The following is a 23,888-nucleotide window of genomic DNA, read 5'->3' on the forward strand; positions in this document are numbered from 1 at the left end:
GTCGATTATTAACCTCCCTTGCCTGTTCAGTTACTCCTTTTCAATGCGTAGAGTCTCAGGGCATCTGCTTGTTAAAATCCTGAACCATTCATATTTCAGCAAGCTCCACCTGATTCCAAGCCAAAATGGAGGCTGTTTCTCAGGGCCCCATGACAGCAAACAATGGGCACGTGTGTCCCAGGATGGTGTATGGGATAGGCAAACATCTTTAAGAAGTTCAAGCCAGTGGAGAAGCTGAACTTGCTGAACTAAGGATGGATATTAATCTACCTTTGGGGTGATTGACAGCTCGGGATTGTAACAGTCACATGCCCTGAGACACTAAGCATTGTACTGGAATAACTAGACAGGCGGGTTAAGTTAGTGATCAACTGTTTTCCGAAATTTTATGAAATTTTATGTTCCTTCAGGGGTCAATGGGAGCTTTCCATGGCTGTAAGCGCCAGCAAGAATAATCATCCACTGCAGGGTTAGACGGAGATAGGTATGCGTGGTAAAATAAGAAATCAACACTTGAGTACATTTACAGTTCTGTGCTGACATACATGTACTATAGTCGATACATTGTTACTCAGGTATGTGCTATCATTGATCTCCTCTTGTCTGGCTAATACCAATACAGTTCTCAGTCAATGTTCACAACTGAAATGTACCTACTAGCCAGAAAATCTGGTCTAAGGATGGCTTATAACGCGGAAACCGCTGCCATCCTTGGCCTGGACGACGTGTGCACCCAATTATGACTTTGTACCTGTATTCAACTACCCCATCGTGAAACTCGCTGCATACGCAGTACTTAATATCCAATCGACCTAATACCTGGCCTATCCGCAAGATAAGACATTTATGCACCTTTTGCAACCATTGACACTGGCCTTTATTCGATATTTCCTCTGAACATCTCAGCCGAATTCGAAAATAAGGTCTGCTTTAAGCTACTGACCACGTGATGCCGTCTACCCGATTAATCTAAATTGGTACGTCAATCACGCTGACGTGTGTTGAGAATTTGACATCATGTAACAATATATCACGTTATTGAAGTATTCCAATCTATAGAGCAGCTCAGCACGAAAAGGTGGACAATGATATTGTTTTTGAACGCTAATTGTTGAGTGAAGTTGAAGTATGAAGGGCCAAAAGCCTTTAAAGTGACGAGAAATTGACGCTCTTTTTTTTTTTTTACCACCTAAATGTCAACCACATACGACCATGCGCCGCGAGCAAAAAGAAAAGCAACACGTGTTTAATGAAGATGGTCTACCATTTCTGAGTAGGGCACGGAACACGCCACGGAACTGGATAAAAAATTGTCCAAGAGACCACAAAGCCGTCGGCGAATGTAATTCACCTGACTTTTGCCGAAGTGTTTTCTTGCGAAGGCTCTGTACCCACATATATATTTCACTATGGATAGTTCTCGGATGTGAACTAGACCTTACCTAATATTAAAAGTTGACAGCCGATTTCTTGGCTATGTATGTACCTGGGAGTTAAGACCCGCGCCAACAACTGTCAGCTCTTCTGCACACGCCCACTACAAGGTACCAGACCAAAGGTTCTTGATTTCCAACCAATGAAATCCCCTGTAAGTGACCGGTGCTGACTTGTCACTGTATAGCAACAACGAAAACAAGCTGACAAGTGCCCGATAACTTGTACAAGATTATCTGTTAATGCTGTTAATTCGATATCACGGGATCATCTTGGAATGGATATTTTTGGCAGAAGACGATACAGTGAAAAGAAAGAAGAGGAAGACAAGTAAGATCAAGCAAGCAAGACAGGCTTTTCAGAATCAAAATCGTCGTTAGTCGTAACAACAACAACATCGTATGCACTGCGATATGCATTGTACATAGGCCTTGATTCCTACAAGATTATCCGTTATGCTGTTAATTTAATATTACGGGAGAATCTTAGAATGAATATGTTTGGGAGAAAACGATACACCGAAAAGAAAGAAGGAGAAAGAAAGTTAGAATGTGCAAGACAGGCATTTCAGAATCGTGTTATAAGTACAGCGGTTGCAGCTATTCTCACAACGTGTAGTCTGCACACACACAAGCATACAAACACACTACTGCCACGGAGGCTGTAGTCCAACCTTATATCTCTCGACATTACTCCACAAGTGTGCAGCAATAGTTTGAAAACATCTTACAAAGTGCATGCTGTGGAAAATATAAATATTAGAAGTTTTAACTGTATGACGGTGCTACTATAATTTGTCCCATTCACCATCTGAGCGATATCCCCGCATGATAACTGCCTGATTTTTACCCATAATCATTTACTAATGGTCAATATGGGATATATGTACTCACAACCTAACCTTATAGGATTACTCTATTGCACATGGGCTATGAACTGAGGCTTTCGTGACATGAATATTTACAGTTTTGAGACTTACAATGGTCAGTTGTTTACAGCTGTAAATGTAATGTTTAGTTTTTGTCCATGCTTAATTCTGGAGGTCCAAAAAAAAAAAAGTGAACTCAAGAATTGTTAGTTTCTTTTATCTGAATTGGGCTACTGCAATGGACGTACCTGTGGTATGTAATTCAGATTCATCTTGCATGTATCTTACTTAAGCTTGCAAGTCACTCTTTTTCAGCAGATCAGTATTTTTGATCATGCTCTGCTCAAGGGCATTGCTTTGAGAAATGGTGTAATTTTCTGTCGCCCTTTATCGTAGGGAGTCTTACGATTGTTGGAGACCAAATATTTTTAGGTAATGTGATATGAGAGTTGGTATATCACAGTGTGAAAGGTTATCAGTGACTTGATGAGGGTTTTCCCTGAGCTCTCTGGTTAAAACTGATCCCCATCACACATGTGAAAAATTACTGAGTGTTGCATTAAGTATATAAATATTCTGGACTAGTCAAACTGGTGAATAACTGAACTGATTTTTTAAAATTAAAAATTAATACAATATACAAAAACCACATGAAATAGGTGCACAATGTATGTATTATAGGGCTAGTTTCTCAGTTCTGTTGTCATGTCTAAACTGTAATCTGTTTTATTACCTCAAAGTGCCAGGGAAGAATCTTCAGACAGACCAGATGTGCTAGGTAGAGAGGATGAGGATGAAGAGAGGCTGTCAGACCTGGCTCCTGAAGATGATGATGATGGGGAAGATTTTGATGAAGATGAAGTGTTAGTCATAATATTACTATTATAAATATCAGATAGTACTTATATTGGGAAGGTTGAAATAACGTAATCATGATCATAAACAAACTACTTTAATACAATGTTTAGTCTATTTTATGTAGGCATTAACTTCACTGACTTATACTAGGTGAAGAACCAGTCAGTCATCACATGTTTTGGAGAAACTGAAGAATTGAATCACTTGTGTTTTGACATTTATTTATTGACGTTTATTTCCTAATTGTTTTTTAGTTGTTTGATTGTCATGTAAGTCTTTAGGTGATTGCAGAATTTGTTGTCTCTAGCAATGAATAAGTACCTGTGTCATAACTAATGGATGTTGCATGTTTCTGAATTAAAGTAATGATCTGGAAGAGCGGGAATTACAGTGGAAGGATCCATCCACCAAAAATGCAGTCCCTCCACATTCCTTAACCGTCACACATGTCAACCATACACAGGATTTGCTGGTAAGGAAGCTGTTTAGCCAAAACTCTTGAATAACAATAATCAGATATGTACATAAATATATCTTGTTAACATTCATCATAGGAGTGTTTATGATATCCATAACAAAAATACCCACCTTCTCATTTTGTAGGACAACGTTTAAGGAGTAAGGACATTTATTTAATATTAGCAAAATATAAATTTTTACTCCATTAGAAATGAAATCATGAAATCTTAAAACTGGTTGCAGAAATTGCTGTTTTCTTCAAATTGCAATCTTTCTTGAATTATTTAAAAAAGGCATGGTATACGCATGCACAATTCATTCATGTGAAAAAATTAAAGAGTAAAGGACTTTGCATGATGTAAACAAAAGCTATATATATTTCCTGTCTTTGAATGTGAAGTTATTTTATCAAAACCTGTTATTTGATTTACTTTTGTGATATGCAGCGTGTGCAGCATTTGTCAGCTGTTAGTGCAGAAGACCAGAGTACAGAAGAGTGGTTGCAAACCCATAGCATAGAGTTCCAAAAGTTATCCTTGAAGGACTTGGTGGACAAGGGCAAGATTGGAAAGTGAGTCTTAAATCTTTTTTACTCACTAGAATTTACAAACTAGGCTCACTTAATGTGAGCTTATTCAGTTTTGTTCTATAGAACACCAGGGTATCAGCAGTAAAAATGTAAAATCCTAAAAATTCATGAGACCACACACAATAAAATAGGACATGTCTGAAACTATTTACTGACAGTATATTTCATGGAAGTGTTGCACATTCAGCTGTTTCAGAATGTGTAAAGCCTTGCTGGGCTGATTCAGTGTGTCTAAAGCTTAGTTGACCTGTTTCAGAGTGTGTAAAGCTTTTTGAGCTGTTTCAGAGTGTGTAAAGATTGTTGAGCTGTTTCAGAGTGTGTAAAGCTTGTTGAGCTGTTTCAGTGTGTGTAAAGCTTGTTGAGCTGTTTCAGAGAGTGTAAAGATTGTTGAGCTGTTTCAGAGTGTGTAAAGATTGTTGAGCTGTTTCAGTGTGTGTAAAGCTTGTTGAGCTGTTTCAGAGTGTGTAAAGATTGTTGAGCTGTTTCAGAGTGTGTAAAGATTGTTGAGCTGTTTCAGAGTGTGTAAAGCTTGTAGAGCTGTTTCAGTGTGTGTAAAGCTTGTTGAGCTGTTTCAGAGAGTGTAAAGATTGTTGAGCTGTTTCAGAGTGTGTAAAGCTTGTTGAGCTGTTTCAGTGTGTGTAAAGCTTTTTGAGCTGTTTCAGAGTGTGTAAAGATTGTTGAGCTGTTTCAGAGTGTGTGAAACTTGTTGAGCTGTTTCAGGGTGTGTAAAGCTTGTTGGGGTCAGAGTGTGTAAAGATTGTTGAGCTGTTTCAGAGTGTGTAAAGCTTGTTGAGCTGTTTCATAGTGTGTAAAGCTATGCTCGCTGTCATCTCCATGGCTTCTTATCTCTCCTATTTTCAGTCCCCAACCAGACACCGTAGATGGAAAGGTCAAACAGTGTATACAGTTTGAAGCTTATGATGTCAATGAATTTGAATACAAACTTCATGTGTAAGTACATATATTAGAGATAAAATCTCAATGGTAATTTTTCTGTCCAATTCAGATTAACATGGAAGTGTAGCAGAACAGTATAAATAAGTAGTGTTCTTTTAGGAAAACGCATGAGTGGGCAAATATGATAAATCAAAATAGTATTCAGAAGTTCTCACGTTTTAAAAATTACAGAACAGTTATGATTTTAAATACAGTGTGATACATGTACTGTCTTTATTTGATGTAAGATGTGAAGCATGTTCATCATATGTCTCATTTTTAGGGCTATTGAAACGTATACCAAGCGCATCAAATGGCTTCTCCAAGGCAGCAGAAGGGTATGATTGAAAAATATAAATTCATTAATAACTTATTTATTTATTCATTTGATTGGTGTTTTATGTCATACTCAAGAACATTTCACTTATAGGCGACAGTTAGCATTTTTGTGGTTTTAAACCAGACAGAGCCTTCAGGGGAAACCCATGACCATCCACAGGCTGGTGGCAGATGCCATTTCTAGCTGGGAATGATTCTGTACAGCCAGTTCAGTCCCTCTGCATGCTGTCAATCTTGAATACTACTTGCATAATATTGAACTTATAAATTTTGGCTTGTAGTAATTTTAATTGGATTTTAGTGCTTAATTCTCAACAATATTTGTAGTCATAGAGTACAGCAAGTTAATTAATTTTGGTGTATATATGTATCAAATTTTGAATTGCTTGTGGTTATGTAATGTGATAAATTTCTTTTTTTTTTGACTGAAAGGTATTTGGTAACATTAAAGGGGACAAGGTGGCTGTAGTTATTGATACATCAGATGCTAACTGCGGCTTTGGACGTCTAACTACATTCCAAGAATCCCTGATAGTAAGTATCATGAATCATCGGTCTGGAGTTTTATCACTGCTGTGGCCTACCATCAGTATGTTGGTGAGTTCAAAACAACCAATGGACAAATATGCAAAGAGACTTTTTGTTATATTGTTAAATAGTTTATTTGAAAAGAAGTCATTTTCTCCTTACAACATTGGATCCACAAAGCTGCCAATATCTACTGCAACATAAAATATTGTAAACAACCTGTATATTTGCAGCATCTCCTTGATGAGCAAATTTCCAAGAAGAAGTGCCTGTATCTTTTGTCCTTTGGCTCAGAGGTGGATTCTTTATGGAAAGTACCCAGGGATGTTAATGACCGAATGTAAGTTCATGATAACCTCACCTTGTTCTTCTGTATACTTAAATCATCAGAATTCATCCTGTTAACATGCCAAGTCCTCCCTGGTTTTCTCCCACCATAATGCTGGCTGCCATTGTAAGTGGAATATTCTTCAGTACGGCGTAAAAAACCAATCAAATAAATAAATAAATCAACCTGCTAAGAGTCATATACAGCACACTTTAGTTATGTGCTGAAATGAAAATTTACTGTTTCCCAATAGGTAAAAAAAACTCTTTTTCTCAATGGCACTGAAATGGAGACCGGAAAAATGTTGGGATGAGTAAGACATGAACTCATAGCTGATGGCATCTGCCAGTTTCTTTCACTTAATAATTTCTACTGTGGTCAGTTTTAGAACTCGCACGAAATTGGATGGATTTCGAAATGCTGAGGGCTTATGATCAAACACTTGAAAAAGTAATTCAGGAGACTTCACTTGAATACTCTTCTGATTGCTTGTTTGAAAAAGGTAGACAACCCAAGCTAGACACAAATAAACAAGAAAAAGATGTTTTGTATGATTTAAACTATTGTAATAATTCTTTTCTCGAAACAGAATTGAGGAGGGTAAGGAGTGGGTGATGCGTCTACAGGCAGGTGGGGGTTGTAACCTTCTGAAGGCGATGAAGATGGTGATGAACCTGCCAGATGTGGATTCTGTATGTCTGGTTTTGGGAAGTGTGTATGTAGATTTTAATGTGTAGATTTAATGTCATGTCAGTAGTATTATTCACTATGAAATAATGTGACACTATAATCATATGGAATATAACTAGAAATATATGGCTTCCTCTCCGACCATGCATGAGAGGGTCTGTCAGCAACTTGCGGATGGTTGTGCACGTCCCCCGCTCTGCCTGATTTCCTTCCATCATAATGCTGGCCGCTGTGGTATAAATGAAATATTCTTGAGTTAAGCATAAAATACCAGTCACACCAAAGCGGTTACTGTGAGTTCAAGTCCAGCTCATGCTGTTTTCCTCTCCTTCTGGCAACCTGCGGATGGTCGTGGGTTTCCTCCAGGTTCTGCTCGGTTTCCTCCTACCATAATGCTGGCCGCCATCAAATAAGTGAAATATTCTTGAGTACGGCAGAAAACAATAATCAAATAAATAAATAAATAAATACCAATCAAATAAATAAATAAGTAAATATATGGTACATTTCTAGATAAAATGTAGCAGTGTGTCAGCTGTAGAGAGCAGCATTACCAGAACGTTAAAGTTAAATATCAGTGTGAAACCAATGTAGCTTACTGTTAAATATGTATTTTAACTGCTTTATTTAAAACGAAAAAAAAAAAAAAATCACACACATTGGTGGATTCTTGTTTTATTGGAAAGGTAGATTATGGTCAGCAGTACCTTGTCCAGTGACGGAGCCCTATAGAGTGTGGGTCAGCAACCAGAGGTACAGTTCTACTGATAATTAATGTTGTTGCAGGCCTGATCAGAGTGCTGAGGTGCTGAGTGACTACATTCATCAGATGGCAGTCGGCAGAGATATCCCTCTGCATGCTGTGGCTTATGACTGTAACAATCACATGACAAACGTAAGAAAACTGTTAATAAAATCAGTGGTGACATAATATGAAGACTCATGTTTGTTCTAAGACAGTCCATGTTTGACCTGAATTTTATTGCTTTGTCATTGTGATTGAGCAGATGTATGTAATCATATTTATCATTAGTTTATTTGATATTATTTTCCTATCTGATTGCCAAATTAAAAAATGTAGTGCTATCTTAAACTGATGGTTTCCAGATAACCCTTCGTAACCTGGCAGAATCTTCCAAGGGGAGGTATCACTGTTACACTGCTACATGTGAGGTGAGTGAGCGAAAATAATTGCCCCTTCCAAAAGAGTGAACATTCTCTTTCACAAGATATATGTTAAAAATCCTACCAGGAAATTAGTATAAATATATATATATATATATATATATATATATATATATATATATATATATATATATATATTTGTCTGTCAATCAAGACCACAAATTTGACCAATCATAAGCTGCAAGACTGTTGTAAATAGGTTAACCAGATGACTACATATATGGTTACATACGTGAAATCTTCTATTATGGAATGATAAGCAACATTGTCCTGAAAAGGCTTCATGAAATGTCAGGTTTGTGGGAACCACTCATTTCTTGGGACTAAAGTATTTTTGAGCATGTTTTTAGGAAGTAAGTTGAAGTATTAAAGAATTGGTGGCTCACCCTTTTCTCATGTGTAATGATTTACTTAACTGTTCATGACTACTTGTAAGCTAACATATCAATGCCAAATTCTACTTAAAAGTAAGAGTTTGAGTTTTGAATAATCAGTCTATTCAGATGTTCTGTTCTATGTGGTTGTGAAACACAAACATGTTTGGGATTTTCTTTTTAGGAACAAATTTACACAAGTACAGATATCAGCTTGATCTTGAAAGAGATTAAGAAGACACAAGACATCATAAACAAAATTAAGGAAATGAGGCAAGGCATGATGGGAACAGCTCTGGTCAGCATTATGAATGAGGTAATATCACAACATTGATTGATAGGAATATATGTGCCTGTTTTCCTGGGTACACCAAAAAATTGTGAAAAAAGTTACATTTATAAAAAAATGATTTTTGTTCTTTTTTTTCTCTCACTAGAATATGTTTTTTGGCAGTGTGTTAATTTTTTTGTTTTTCAGTAGCTGATTTGATGCTGCAAATGTATGACCATAACGTGTGGACTGTTTTGTTTAATGTAAAATGATCAACTTATCTGTACGTATTTATAGGTATATCTCGGTCTGGTTTGTTTTTAAAAACTGATCATCTCTATTCGTTGGGGAGGAATAGTTACATTTATGTTGATCAACTCACATGTTTGTTTCAGATCAACACCGAGGTATCTAAATTGCCCCAGTCCCGCTTCTTGCCTCGACCCCCTGGTCATGATCAGCCACTCAGGATAGAGACGCCAAAATTCCAGCCCCGCTCCTCTGTTGACTGGATTAGTCAGCATGGCTTGAAAGGTGAATTTCTAATGTAATACACTCAGAATACAACCAAACTAACAACATTCACTATTGTATTTACATGAAAACATTACATTGCAGTGGTGTTTTTGTGTTTATCAATACCTTGTACATTTGTATGTTGTATTTGGAAAATTATCCAGAAATAATATTTGGAAATATTTCTTTTTTTTTAGCTAAGCGATTGGACCTGTACCAGGTTCTGGCTCCCAATGCCTACTCGTACAAAGAAGAGTTCATACCTGTCATTAGAAAGGCTGTACAGTCTCAAGTGCATGAGGTAAGACTTTTTTTGTTCCTGTGATTACCCAGCTATATTATACGGTATGAATGCAGACTGTAGAATCACGCTTTGATGAGGTAAGACTTTTATTTGTTCCTGTGATTACCCAGCTATATTATACGGTATGAATGCAGACTGTACAATCACGCTTTGATGAGGTAAGACTTTTATTTGTTCCTGTGATTACCCAGCTATATTATACGGTATGAATGCAGACTGTACAATCACGCTTTGATGAGGTAAGACTTTTATTTGTTCCTGTGAAAATCCAGCTATATTATACAGTATGAATGCAGACTGTACAATCACGCTTTGATGAGGTAAGACTTTTATTTGTTCCTGTGATTACCCAGCTATATTATACGGTACGAATGCAGACGGTACAATCACGCTTTGATGAGGTAAGACTTTTATTTGTTCCTGTGATTACCCAGCTATATTATACGGTATGAATGCAGACTGTACAATCACTGTTTGATGAGTTAAGACTTTTATTTGTTCCTGTGATTACCCAGCTATATTATACGGTATGAATGCAGACTGTACAATCACTGTTTGATGAGGTAAGACTTTTATTTGTTCCTGTGATTACCCTGCTATATTATACGGTATGAATGCAGACTGTACAATCACGCTTTGATGAGGTAAGACTTTTATTTGTTCCTGTGATTACCCAGCTATATTATACGGTATGAATGCAGACTGTACAATCACGCTTTGATGAGGTAAGACTTTTATTTGTTCCTGTGATTACCCAGCTATATTATACGGTATGAATGCAGACTGTACAATCACGCTTTGATGAGGTAAGACTTTTATTTGTTCCTGTGATTACCCAGCTATATTATACGGTATGAATGCAGACTGTACAATCACGCTTTGATGAGGTAAGACTTTTATTTGTTCCTGTGATTACCCAGCTATATTATACGGTATGAATGCAGACTGTACAATCACGCTTTGATGAGGTAAGACTTTTATTTGTTCCTGTGATTACCCTGCTATATTATACGGTATGAATGCAGACTGTACAATCACGCTTTGATGAGGTAAGACTTTTATTTGTTCCTGTGAAAATCCAGCTATGTTATACGGTATGAATGCAGACTGTACAATGACGTTTTGTCGAGGTAAGACTTTCTATTTGTTCCTGTGATAGCCAACTCTATTATGTGGTATTAATGCAGACAGTCACGGTTTGATGAAGTACGACTTTCAATTGTTACTGAGATTCTCCAACTCTATTATGTGGTATAAATACTGACATACATGTAAGGCTTTCATTTATTTAACTGATTGTCAAAGTTTATCAGGTTGTGCTTTAATTTAATCTCCACTCACAAATTATTAGAAGCTAGAAATGGCATCTAGATTAACTAGTCAGTGTACATATGCAAAAATAGGGAAATATTGTTTGGCCTTGGAAAAAGGGAAGTCTTATTATCATCTCGGCCAGGTCACCACATTGTTGTCTAAGCTGTTGAGAAAGAGATGATATGAGAAAATAAGAAGAATCCAAAAGAAAATATCGTCCTGTACTGTTGAGGTGTAATATATTTTTGGCAGTCATCCTGGAGTGATGAAATTATAGCAGGCCATATTAACAGGACTCCGCTATGGCTGATTGGCTATTGTTCTGCAAGTATGATGGTGTCATGTGCAAACCCTCTGGCAGGATAATTTTCATTGGAAATATTATCTTTTATAACTTGTGTGAAGATTACAGTGCAGTGATGTTTCATGGTGATGTTCAATTGTGCTGTTTGGTATGGTGTTACAGAAGTCTATGGTACAGTTCACCTGGCATGATGGGTCAGTGAAGAACGTACATGTGGACTTGACTCAACTGTTTGAGTATCAAAAACAACTGGGAGCAGCTGTCAATCTCTTTGAGAGGCGCATTGACTGGCTGTCCACTTCAAGTAGGAGGATTTTTGGAACAGTAGTAGAGAAAAAGTAAGTAGATTCAATCCCTCCAAAAAAACATTGCTCACTTTTCACAGCAGGTGTGAGTTGTTTTACTTCTAATTTTAAGTTTGATTTTACAGCTGTTGTCTGTTGACAAATATGCTGACATTGTAATATTTCAGTGATAGCAGTTTTCACACATTCTTTAACTTCAATTGTTAGCTCACACAGGAAGCTGCAAGTTGTAATGTGTTTTGCTAACATTATACACATTCTTTTACTGCATAAATCACAACCATGAATGCTACGATCTTCAGTGCATACATATAGGCACAAATTGTTCTGTAAATACTGACTCCTGTAAATCCTGTGCTCTCTTTGTATTTCAGTGTTGTGTTCCTGATTGACCTGTCTGTGTCCAATGTGAAGTATCTGGTTCACATCCAACACTCATTACGGATCCTCATGGAGCAGCAGGTGGCTAACAAAGAGTACTTTAACATCATTGGGTGAGTGAATGAACAATGGATGTTTCATGGCTATCAGAGGGATTTTGAATCAGGTGCAGTTTTGACGTATATAGAAATTATAGGAAGACAGATGTGACCTGATGGCTTTTAATGGTGATATTTAATCAGAAGTATTGTCGGGTCATTCAATCATCTAATTTTGAAAAAAAATTTGATGCTGAAAAACTGTTTTGCCTGAATTTTTGCCCTTGTAATACAAAAATTATAACTTTTGTTACATGTTTTAGGTTTGGAAGCACAGCCAAGGCCTGGAGACCCACTATGGTTAAACCTACTCCAGAGAACATGCAGGATGCATGGAGGTAAGTTCAGCTGGGATTCAGTAAAAATGTTCATTGTTACTTGTGTGGTGAGTAGTGTATTGTAGATATTTTTCTCACAATCCCATGGTTGATTAGCTCCCGGCTTAGAAACTAGTCCCATCAAGCTGGAAGAAGATATCAAATGAAGATCATTTTAACTTCTCTGCTGTGTATCAGTTTAATTAATTAATTTATGATTAATTTATAGCTAAATGCAAATTGTTTTGAACCCATATTTTATTAAAATTATTTGATTGGTGTTTTGCCCATATTTAATTTATTAAATTATTTGATTGGTATTATACACCATAGTCAAGGATATTTTACTTATAATATGGCTGCCAACATTATAATGGAAGCAAACTTGGACAAGCGCAGGGAAATCCATAACCATCCGCAAGTTGTCCTGCCTGCATATGACTGGAGAAGAAGCGAGCATGCTCTGGGCTTGAAACTTATTAAATCATTCGCAATTCTTTATTGTCAAAACAGTTTGGTATTGTTGGTAAAGAATGTTAGAGTTCCCTTGTATAAATAACTACTTCAGTATTCCTTTCAGTGGTTTTAGTCAATTTGCTAAGATGTTCTCACAGATAAATTGATGTGCAAACAGTGCCCTCTCTCTTTTAGATGGATATTGGACATGCAGTGTGGAGGGAGCAGAAACTTTCTACAGGCGTTCAAGATGGCTGTTGAGAATGATGAAGAAATCAAACATGGAATTCGTAAGTAGATATATATGTGTAAATGCAGGGACATTTCTTAGAAATAGAAATGAAACTTCTGTAATAACATTTTATTATTGTTAATCAAAAACAAACAAAAATAGGATATTACATGTAAGCACAAGGACTTATATTCTGTGAAGTAAAGGGGTAATAGGGAAACTTTTTAGACTTTTCTGAACATTTTGTCCAGCACATCATAATAAAAAATAATTTATAATAATTCTTTATTTCAGACACACACAAAGGTTTATATTGGTTACACCATAGAAAGTGTTAACTCAGCTAGCATGTATAGTATCAGGCATCCTCTAGGATATATAGTCAAATGCCTTAAAGAAAGATCTTGTGTTGCCAGATGGATGAAACTGTACATTGATATTAATTATTTTAGACACTGATGGTTTGTAGCTATGTATAACATTTGTACCTTGTTTTATATCTTCTTCATAGATGTACAGGGTATTTACCTGTTCACTAGTGGTGTACCAGATCAACCTCAGGATGTGGCTGTGTCCTACGTGGAGGAGGCCAGTTCAGGGAAAAGTCTCAAACTTCATTCCATCCTCTTCAATGTGGATGACTATGACTCTAATGGTGCTATCCCCAGTCGCTATGCCAACATCACAAGGACGGCAGAATGCCTGAGGAATATGGCCCATGCTAGCAGAGGCAGATTCCACTGGTTCAGAGAAACAGGTCAGCCTGTACATCTATTTATGTATCTCTATGAGCATTTTAATCTTGAATTACAGGGGTGAAAATATAGCATAATACATATAGGTTCCCAATTAAAAAAAAATATATATATGAAACATGTGTTGTGTTTTACTGTGTATCTATCAGTACTGATGCTACATGTTCAAATTCATTTAATTATTAAAATTACTAACCTGGCTTTTTGTTGATAAAAGTGCAAAAGTTACCCTATTTTGATTGGCTATACAAGTAATGCATATTTCTAAGCATATTTTGTGAAAAACAAGAAAAGTCGTTACTCTTGCTATCTGTCTGGTATAAAATGAAAACACAGGCAGGCGTAATTTTTAAACTTATGACCACTAGTTCAAAATGATCTTTGTGACAGCACAAATGTGTATGTCAGGGTTCTTGCAGTTTTTCACTTGCAATATTTCATATATGTCACTCTTTATCATTGCAGGAATCATAGAGAGTGATGACATCCAGTCTATTACAGCTGAAATTGACAAATCTGTAAACTTCTCACGCAAGTGTGCCATTCTGGTAGAATCTGTCAAGAAAAAGTACCAGAGGAAATACGTGAGTTGTTGTCAAAACAGTGTGAGAATTGTTAGAGTTAATGCATTGTATAAAGTGTGTCAGCCGTTAATATATCAAGCAATTGGCTCCTCCCACATCTGTGTGTTGAAACTGATGAAGCCAATTGGCCAATATCATTCTCTTTATAAGTGTAAAAATAATGTAAGCACATAAGTGAAGCATAATCGTTGTCTTGTTTTGTATTTTATTTTGAAATCATGATATCAAGGTATGGATACATTTTGATTGACAGCCTGAGTATGAGAGGGAGGAGCTTCAGGCCCTGCCCACCTACCAGAGAACTAAACCATTACCAGGCCCAAGACCCTCCTCAGCTAAAATGGTGAGTCTCCATTAAATCTTGCTGCAATGTGCATGTACATTTATACATTCAATCAAGTGATTCTTATTTACCACGTATCTGATGCTTAATGACATATCTCCAATGTTTATTTTCAGTCTGTGTCAGGTAAGGACAGAACACGGGCTTTAGGTTGGAGACCAAGTAGTGCCTCTCAGGCCAAGGAGAAAGTACCTGTCCGTGAGTATATGTACTATGATTTCTGTTAGATGCTGACTATAGTTGTTTGTGGATGGGATAAGGTATGAGAGAACACATTACCCACCTGGACAGCATTATGGATAATTTGCTCACCCACGTGCTTTTTGGTATGGATACTTCTCAGACAGGTCATATATTGATGTTCCTAATTGATCAAATCTGTTAATTTCAAGTAAAAAGTTATGATTAAATTAAACATTTGGATAAAGGCAGGGATATGAGAAAAAATGTATAAATATAATAGTGTTTCTTGAAGTTAAACATTTTTATGCAGGGTGCTTGTAGTTTTGTCAGTCATATTACAAAACCTATGCAAGGTTCCTGAGATTTATTATCACTCTTGACAGATAATGAAAATGGGAAAGGTGGAAATTCCTTGCGATATCCTTTGCTTTGTACAACTGCTATTATTTTTAGCTCCAGGATCATCAAAGCTCTACAAACCATCTTCTGCTAGAGACCCTATGCAGCGTGTGAGACCTCTGGGCAGAGTCACCACCTCCAGCTTCTTCCTGGAGGAGAAAAACTTTGTTACAGGTGAGTAAAGAGATAGTTATACCTATGAAGGCCTAGATCTCTGCATGCTACAATTTGCAACCATGGGTGATAGCATGAAATTGGATGTGCTATTTTCATATGATTTGCCATCAAAGTGTCCCGTTTGCAATTTTACAGATTACTTTATCTTGATGCTTTTGAAAAAATATTTAAAAAAAAACAAAAATACTCATTGGTCAGTTGCCTCTATTAAAGTAAAATACTGTAATTCTTCTTATTTTTGGACATCTGGTCTGCTTTTTTATCCAATACAGATGGAATTGTAACAGGGATGTGCTGTTCATCTTTCCTCACATTTCTAGTCCATTTTATGAACAGTATATCCATTTCTACTTATCTGAATAAAAAATGGTGAGAAATTTAGTTTATAGCTTTCAGCACTAACTGTACTCTAATTTGTCCTAAAAATATGAAGAATTACCCTTTTATGGGAAAGCATGAGAATGAAATCAAGCGAAAGAATGAAAATGGACAATATCCAGTCTATGTGTCTCTGCAGTGACCCATCCTCCTTGTACTGAAAAAGTTGATTTGTGAAATTTTCAGGCCAGAATGTAGGGTCTGTGATCAAGAAATATCCAGGTTCGAAGTCTGTGCGCAAGGCCATCAGACAACCAACCCTGCCCACATCCGAGGATGTAATGACCACAAAAGAGGTGGGTACATACATACAATATTTTGTGACATAAAATATTAGAAACTGTACCTCTTTACACTCCAAATGAAGCTGACAGGAATGTTCTGGTACTGTATTAGAGAACTTTTACCTCTTTTCTGGTAGAGCTACACAATAACTTTTTGCAGTAAAATTTCTGTATATTCTGAAGTGGTTGGTTCAGTTTATTGTGTTTGGTTTTTGAGTTAATGTTTCATCCTGGAGATCTTCTGCACATGTATTTCCTGGGGTACATGTAGGTGTTGGAAAAGAAGCAAATTTCAAGTTCATTCAGCAATAACTGCATGAAAAGAAAATAATAATATTACAATGTGACTGTTACATTTTGGTTAAGTTTGTTAGCCTTTCAAACCTTATTTATTTGAGCTGTAAGAATCAGGAGATATCCATATAAATCAAATGTAGTTCAGTTGACTGTAAGAGTGATGTGTATCTCCAGGCAACTGTGTTGATAATTATCTCCTCTTAATTGCAGTGGATGAGGCTATACAGTTTGAACAAGTTGAAGTTAGATCTGAACAGACTGGTGTCAGGACCAGATTGTCGTCATGCTGAGAAAAACGTCAAACCCTTACACAAAAACATATCAGCCAAGTGAGTAGTAAATTGTGATTATGAAATACTAGATTGACACAAAACTGTGCTTTATTGCAAGGACATAATGGTACGACCTTATATTAGCAACACATGAGCCAAACTGTCGTGATTTGTTAACTATTAAAGTCACATGCTATAAACCTCTTTAGATGGGCCAATATTTTACTGTCATGTGGGCAAGGTCAAATTGGCTCAATGTCCATCATCACATTTAAATCAGATTAACATGTTTATTCGACAAATGATGTTATATAAACATGCAGATAGCCATTTCTCTAGGTATGTGTAACATGTGGCTCAGTTGGTTGTGGCAATGTGGTCACTGTGAGTTCAAGTCCAGCTCATGCTGGCTTCCTCTCCGGCCCTGCGTGGGAAGGTTTGGCAGCAACCTGTGGATGGTTGTGTGTTTCTCCCGGGCTCTGCTCGGTTTTCTCACCATAATGCTGGCCGCTATCATATAAGTGAAATATTTTTGAGTCGGCGCAAAACACCACTCAAATACATAAATAAATAAATTAATACATGTACCGTAATTCACTGGCCTTTTCAACACTGTATTGCTGAATGCATTATACAAGGAACAGTGTTGTCTGTTCATGATCCCATAAATAAATGTAACATGCTGTCATTAAGCTCCCATAAAATACAGGGGAAAGTTTTCCATGCCTCACACAAGTGGTGTTTCATCATCCCATTTCACAAGTGTTGTATTTTCCCACCATTTCGGAAACCGTCTTTTATACACGTAGTTATACAGGGGACAAGGTTAGGTTTCCTAAACTAACGCATGTTCAAACCTCGTTCTTGCATTACAGTTAAAGCCAATTGCTCTGTCTGTACATCAGTAAATTTACATTAAGCCCGTATAGGTTGACAAGAACAATCTCCAGATATTGCCAATTTCATAAAATGGTGATCATAAACTCAAAATGCACAGTCTGAAGATCGTGTTCGCATATGTGGAAATGGATGCCCATTACCAAACTTCATACTGCAACAGTTGTAAACATTATGTTAATGCAAGGCTAAATCTATTCCTACTCATTTTTTTGGAACCCAGTCTCTGTGTAAGTCTCACAGATAACTGACATCTTACAGAATTCAACATTTGACCAATTAGATGGACATATTTTCATTGACCCACACATTGGAGAGAAAAAAAAAAGGCAACACGATTGTGAAATCTCCCACCAAATCTAGACTCGCAGACAGAGGCTGAAAATTTTACAAACTATCACGTGCCTGTTGAAGAGCCTGTGCATTTTAATTTCAACATTGGGTTTGATGTTTTTAGTAAACCATTTCAGTAAAGCCATCGTAAAGTCATGTGTCAATGTAGGTGTATTACAAAGATATTCTCAACACTTACTTGTAATCTATTTACCATGGGTAGAATTCAGAAACAATTATCAAAACAGGTGGTCGGATCAGGTCTCTGTTGTGATTGACAGGTCTGACAAACAATGTTGGAACTTCAAAGGCTATACCCAGAGCTGAGCGAAGTTGCCATTTGCAATACAACACTGCGGTTTATAGTTGAATACACTCATTCAGTTTTAGATTGTCCCTTCTTCCCTCAAATTTCCACACAAAGAATGCTATTGTTAGATCATGAAAGCCTACATTGATAATGTGTGAAGAGGTATGTTTTGATGGAAACAAAGTAGATTTTTCTTACGAGAAGAAACATGTAATGCCAAGTCTAGACTCTTTAAGTTGGATCAGCACAGTGGCTGATTTTTAGCAGTGTTGTGCTTAACTTAATGAAAGGACAAAAAAAAAAATTCTTAGAAACCACGAAAAAAAAAGTTTGAGTCTGACCTGTCAGGCCGATCACGTTACCCTCAACAGACAACTATACCTCATGTTGCATCAGCGATCAAGGCCTGAGTGGAAATTAACATGTTTGCTTTACCTGTGTTGTTGGTTTGCTACACAGACTTTTACAGATGAGCTTATATAATAAATTAAGTTATGTAATAGGCTATTTTAGGCTAATAGGTTCACAGTGCATCATTGTCCATAGCGAACAAATTATTGACCAGATTGACCACTCAAAGCCTTCGTAAAGCTTTTCAACTTCTCTGATCAAACTCCCCTCCAGCCCCTGTTTTGTCAACTCACTATTTAGCATTCCGCTGGTCCAAAAAGTCAACGAATTATGGTAGAGCAATTTTTCCAATTTTTGAGACATCTGATCTACTCTTTTTAGCTAAGACATGTAAGAGGAATGTACAGGAATCTCTCCTTTTCCTAAAGTCTAACAGACTTTTGTAATTTTTTTTTTGTTTTAGCACTATTATTATCAGTCAAAAAATATAAGAATTACAGTAATTCCTTTATTTTCTTAATTCCTTATTCTATGGTTGTTCCCAGGTACTGTAACATTTTCCCTAGTGTGAATGTGAAGGGAACAATCAAGCACCTGCAGCTCTTACCCCATGAGCTTGTGGAGTATGAGGCTCAAGTGGAGAGGGTCCTCAAAAGATACCTCAAGCGACTACAGTGGCTCCTTAGTGGTAGGTGTGATAGATTGTAGTCTTCAACCATCAGAGTATGGTGAGAGATAATGGTCAAATAAATAAAATGTGCCATCAAGCTACATGTAGACGATAACTCAGCAAATTACTTTCTGTGGCCTCTGCGGCTGAGTGGCTAGTGCTACACAATGACTTACATGTAGGAACCTCTCACGAATGTGATCGCTGTGTGTTCAAGACATGCTGGTTTAATCTCTGGCTGTATGTGGGAAGGTCTGTCAGCATCCTGCAGATGGTCATGGGTCACTTATAATGTATAAGGCAAATATTTTTGAGTATGGCCAAAACACCACTGAAATAAGTAAATCCATAAATAAATGAACAAATGATTATGGCTTAAATCGCACATCGCCAATGATTAACCTTAACATAAGAATGGAATGAAATAGCAGAGCAAACAACAAAAAAAAGAAAAAAAAAGCCAACCCTAAACAACATACATGTTGTGGGCACAGTAGATGAATCAGATTGGTGTAGGCACGTGTAATCATAAAGCAGTATGATCAGATGTGTAATATATTTTGAATTTATTTTATCCAGGAAGTCACCGGGTATTTGGGACTGTGGTAGAGAAGAGCTGTGTCTTTCTGATTGACACCTCTGGGTCCATGGAGCCATACATGGAGGAGCTAAAGAAGGAACTGGCCTCTCTCATCTGGGAACAGCTTCATAACATGGGTGCCAGGTAGGCATTAAAAAGCATCCAAATGCACTTTTGTATTTTCAGAGTGGCTTTCAGTGACTAGGACACACATTGTGTGGATGCAATCCCACTTTTGTACAGGGAATTTGTGGAGCAGTTGTGCAGTTGATCATGGCCCATAGCTGTTTAAGCAGTCACAGATTTGTAACCATCAATTATAATGGTCTGCATACTTTAATGCAAAAAGTGGGAAGCTCATTCAGGAGGTTTACCCTTGGCCCTCCAGTCTCTTCTACCATGACACAAGGGAAAAGTTTTTGAGTATGATGTTAAACACCAGCCACTTGAAAAAAAAAACAAATATATTCAAAATATCTGGGTGTGCACATCTGATATAGAAGTGGTGAACATGTATGGGGCAATCTGTCAGGTTTTGTAGTCTCTTTGATGTACTAATTCTGGTTTCTAGTTTTCTTAAAGTATATATTATGATAAAGGTATCTCCTTGGGAGAACAGGTTGAATAGTTTCATGTTTGACAGCTGATACCAAGCGGACTTTTAGTTGTAAATTAGTGTCTGTAAACTTACCATACTGGAGGAAGCTGTGACATGTTTTAAAGCTAATGTTTTCCATGTATATCTCCATGAATAAAGTAAACCCTGAAGTAGCCCGGGCAGAGTGCTCGTGTATTGTACTGCACATTACGTAGTTTGTATTACACCTCATGGAGTGATTGTTGCTATCAGTTACTATTTGTCAGTACAAAAAACATGTGACAATCCACAAGCTTTCAATAACCTGCTGAAGCAAAAAGTATTAAATACTTCATCTTCACCAGGCAGTATAATGCCAATGTATCGTGGCAATAGCCAACAATCTAATGCTTTTCTATACTACATTATCTTGCCTTGTATGCTCTCTTACGCTTGTGTGTAAAGGAAACACTTGTCTTCAGCTGACAATTCTTCATATCCCCTCGCAGGCCATGTACCAGCTGTATAATGGTTAACGTGTTTGTTTTCAGGTTCAATCTGATCAGTTTTGCCAATGACTGTGTGTCGTGGAGAGAGCGATGTCAGACTGCCACAGCTGAGAACTGCCATGATGTGATCAAGTGGAGCTCTAGGTTGATGGCTGGAGGAAACACCTGTACTCTCAAAGCTATCAAAGTAAATCTCATACTGTACTGTATTTAACAGCCAATTATATCATTACACATAATAATAATATACAATTGATGCAAAGTGGATATTCTTTGAAGATATGATTGTATAAATGTAAGTGAATAAGGATGCAAATATATTGAGACTGTTCATGATATGTCATGATAATCAAATAAACACACCAATGCTATGCAGTCATTCTGCATGATGTGCTCGAATCTGGGTTGGGGTGCATTTTGAAATTTGCATTCAAACTTGTGCATCCAATTGTTTACAAATGACCATTTAAATTACAACTGAAGTTGTAAAATATTAATAGCTGTGGCTCATTTATTTATAAAATATAACTTTTGTTCAGTAGTGGAATTTCTCAAATGTTTTCTAGACAATATGGATATTGCTTGGTAGCCGTGAATTCATAATTAACTGGAGTCATGGTGTGATGGATAGGTTACCCAGTAAATTTAATTTAAGTGATGTTAATTGTATTATGATTTGTGGACTGATTATAAAACAACAAGGATAAGAAGATCTGTGAAAATTGTGTTTGTTTCTGGTAGATGGCTTTCGCTGACCCAGACATAGAGGCTGTGTACTTGCTAACAGATGGTAAACCAGACACAAGTACATCCCTGGTGCTGAGAGAGGTGTCTGAGATGAATGAGAACAGACGTGTGAAGATCAATACCATCTCTTTCAACTGCGAAGACAGGTATGGTCATTATATGTGCTATAGGAAGAGGGTCATGGCAAAGTGGTTAAAGTTTTGCCCGTGAATTACTGTCATTTACTTGCGCACGATATGAGTTGGCGGCAAGATGGCTGGAGAGAGTGATTAGCCCCCTGCCTGTACCCTGCATGGCACTAAGCACCTCTGGTTGCTAATCCTTGCCACATGAGGTCAAGTTACTGACAATGAGGTGTGCAGGTCTCCCGACTAGTAGGCCTTTATGTATATGTACATATCTAAATATACCCATGAATGAAATCTAAGAAAGAATTAAAGACAGGTGATGTCTACAACAAACCGTTAAATTCCAAACATTATCTGCAAGCATGACCACGCCAAATGGTGTGCTAAATTCTGCTTTAGTTTTGTATACGGAGAGCCCTGCAGTTTAAAAACGAATATTTGGTGATAGGAGCATAGACTACTCAGTGAAACTTGAGCTTGTTTATTACATTCTTGAACTGTCAGTTTATAATCCCCTGACCACCCCTCATGCTCTCCTGCGCAGCTCAGTCAGTAACAACCACAACCAACACAATGAATCCTGGGATATACTTTAAGAGTCCCAGGGCGGAACTCATTTACCGTGAACATTTGGGCACTTTCTCCACCCATAAAACTAACCTTTATCGTATAAGTAAAGTATTCTTCAGTTCATCAGTCTTGACAAGAGCTTTGCTGCAAAACCACCTTAAAACATTGGGTGATCTCACTGGAATTTAAATTGTTAAGAATGGGTAAGGAGTATTTCTGTTAACATGCAGCTTTCTGAAATAGTCTTTATATCTTATAGCGTCACTTGTATATCTTTGTACAGTACATAATAGTTATTGTCACCATGTTTGGTGGCAGCTTTAGATTGAGTGAGTAACATTTATCACCCATTTTTACGTTGATGTTTGTGTAGCACTGCCAACAATTTCCTGAAGCTGTTAGCTAGTGAGACCGGAGGCCGCTACCACAGATGTCATGGGGAGTTTGACGCGGATCTCTTTGCTCACAAACTTCTCAGTGAAGGATTTCAAGATACAGAGGTAACTGGGGATCTTTGGACTTTGTAAAGTGATGCAGGAAGATAAGGTTGACTTAGATGTGGTGGTTCTAATTACCCTAATTCTTCTAATTTTTCGCACGTTTGGTCTGCTCTTTTTAGCCGGTATACATGTAATTGTATCAGGAATATTTATTTTATTTCTTCTCACATGGTTAGTCAATCTAATGAACAACATATTCATATCTGCACATTTCCAAAAAACTGGAAGAAAAGTGTAATTCTTTGCTTTTGCACAACTAATATCTGTCCTAAAATTAGATAATATACAGCTCGAGGTAATGTTACTGCATACATGATGGGTAGTATTTGTTGTTGTTTATAGCCACCCATTGGTTTCCTTGTTGATAGATGCTGGGGTAATATGACCACTTGCAACAGTCATGGTTCGGATTCTAATGAAGCCTGTTCTGGTTAAAAAATGGTTGCTCTGAATACTGGTTCAGCCCTTGGTCCATCCATTATTAGAGAGCTTTATGGTGTTATATATAGGGGATATTGCTATATATTATATTAGGAGATATAACTTTTATCAGTGAAGGAAATCCTGACATTAAAAGGTGAAACTTTTAATGCCTTATTCACTTAAGTATACAGGAGCTTATGAAGCCTTCTCTCCATGTGTTTGTTTAATGAGATTCTTTAAATCAGTAATAATTAGTGTTGGGATGGCAGCTGAAATTAAGAAAAGGTTATTGACTTGTTATGTACGAGATATGGACAGGGTAGATACTAGGTGGTCATCTAGATTGTCATATGTATATGCATATACACTGGGTGTCTACTGAACAGCTGTAGAGTGAGGCTCAATCCGTGATGTATGCTGGTTTATCTTTCAGTATCCCCACTTACCAGACTTTGAAGGAGATGACCTGAGAAGATTGGGGGAGGAGATAACATTAGCAAGAAGATTCCTGTCCCAGTCCAGAAACTACAGGTAA

General features: G+C 37.1%; 1 protein-coding gene across 1 annotated transcript; it reads left to right on the top strand.

Annotated features, from left to right (window-relative positions):
• Positions 1-1,631: 1,631 nt before the first annotated feature.
• LOC135481088 (von Willebrand factor A domain-containing protein 3A-like) lies at positions 1,632-23,888 on the top strand. Its single transcript, XM_064761024.1, has 31 exons — positions 1,632-1,764; positions 3,043-3,165; positions 3,524-3,632; positions 4,066-4,190; positions 5,070-5,159; positions 5,428-5,482; positions 5,916-6,017; positions 6,245-6,351; positions 6,929-7,054; positions 7,816-7,924; positions 8,137-8,202; positions 8,773-8,904; positions 9,255-9,393; positions 9,573-9,676; positions 11,460-11,635; positions 11,977-12,096; positions 12,345-12,419; positions 13,050-13,144; positions 13,598-13,843; positions 14,307-14,425; positions 14,679-14,768; positions 14,885-14,966; positions 15,405-15,524; positions 16,092-16,201; positions 16,697-16,815; positions 19,195-19,337; positions 19,899-20,043; positions 21,028-21,172; positions 21,727-21,878; positions 22,804-22,930; positions 23,787-23,888. The coding sequence occupies exons 1-31, from the start codon at positions 1,712-1,714 to the stop codon at positions 23,886-23,888; spliced, it is 3,606 nt and encodes a 1,201-aa protein (XP_064617094.1). The 5' UTR covers positions 1,632-1,711.

The sequence above is a fragment of the Liolophura sinensis genome, chromosome 1, assembly GCF_032854445.1.
Source record: "Liolophura sinensis isolate JHLJ2023 chromosome 1, CUHK_Ljap_v2, whole genome shotgun sequence".
Taxonomy (NCBI): Eukaryota; Metazoa; Mollusca; class Polyplacophora; order Chitonida; family Chitonidae; genus Liolophura; species Liolophura sinensis.

Excerpts from the sequence above, each read along its gene's own strand:
- LOC135481088 (XM_064761024.1), top strand. The coding sequence starts at position 1,712 with ATGGATATTTTTGGCAGAAGACGATACAGTGAAAAGAAAGAAGAGGAA. Across the intron at positions 3,633-4,065 it reads ACCATACACAGGATTTGCTG|CGTGTGCAGCATTTGTCAGC; the intron begins GTAAGGAAGCTG and ends TGTGATATGCAG. Across the intron at positions 16,816-19,194 it reads CACAAAAACATATCAGCCAA|GTACTGTAACATTTTCCCTA; the intron begins GTGAGTAGTAAA and ends GGTTGTTCCCAG.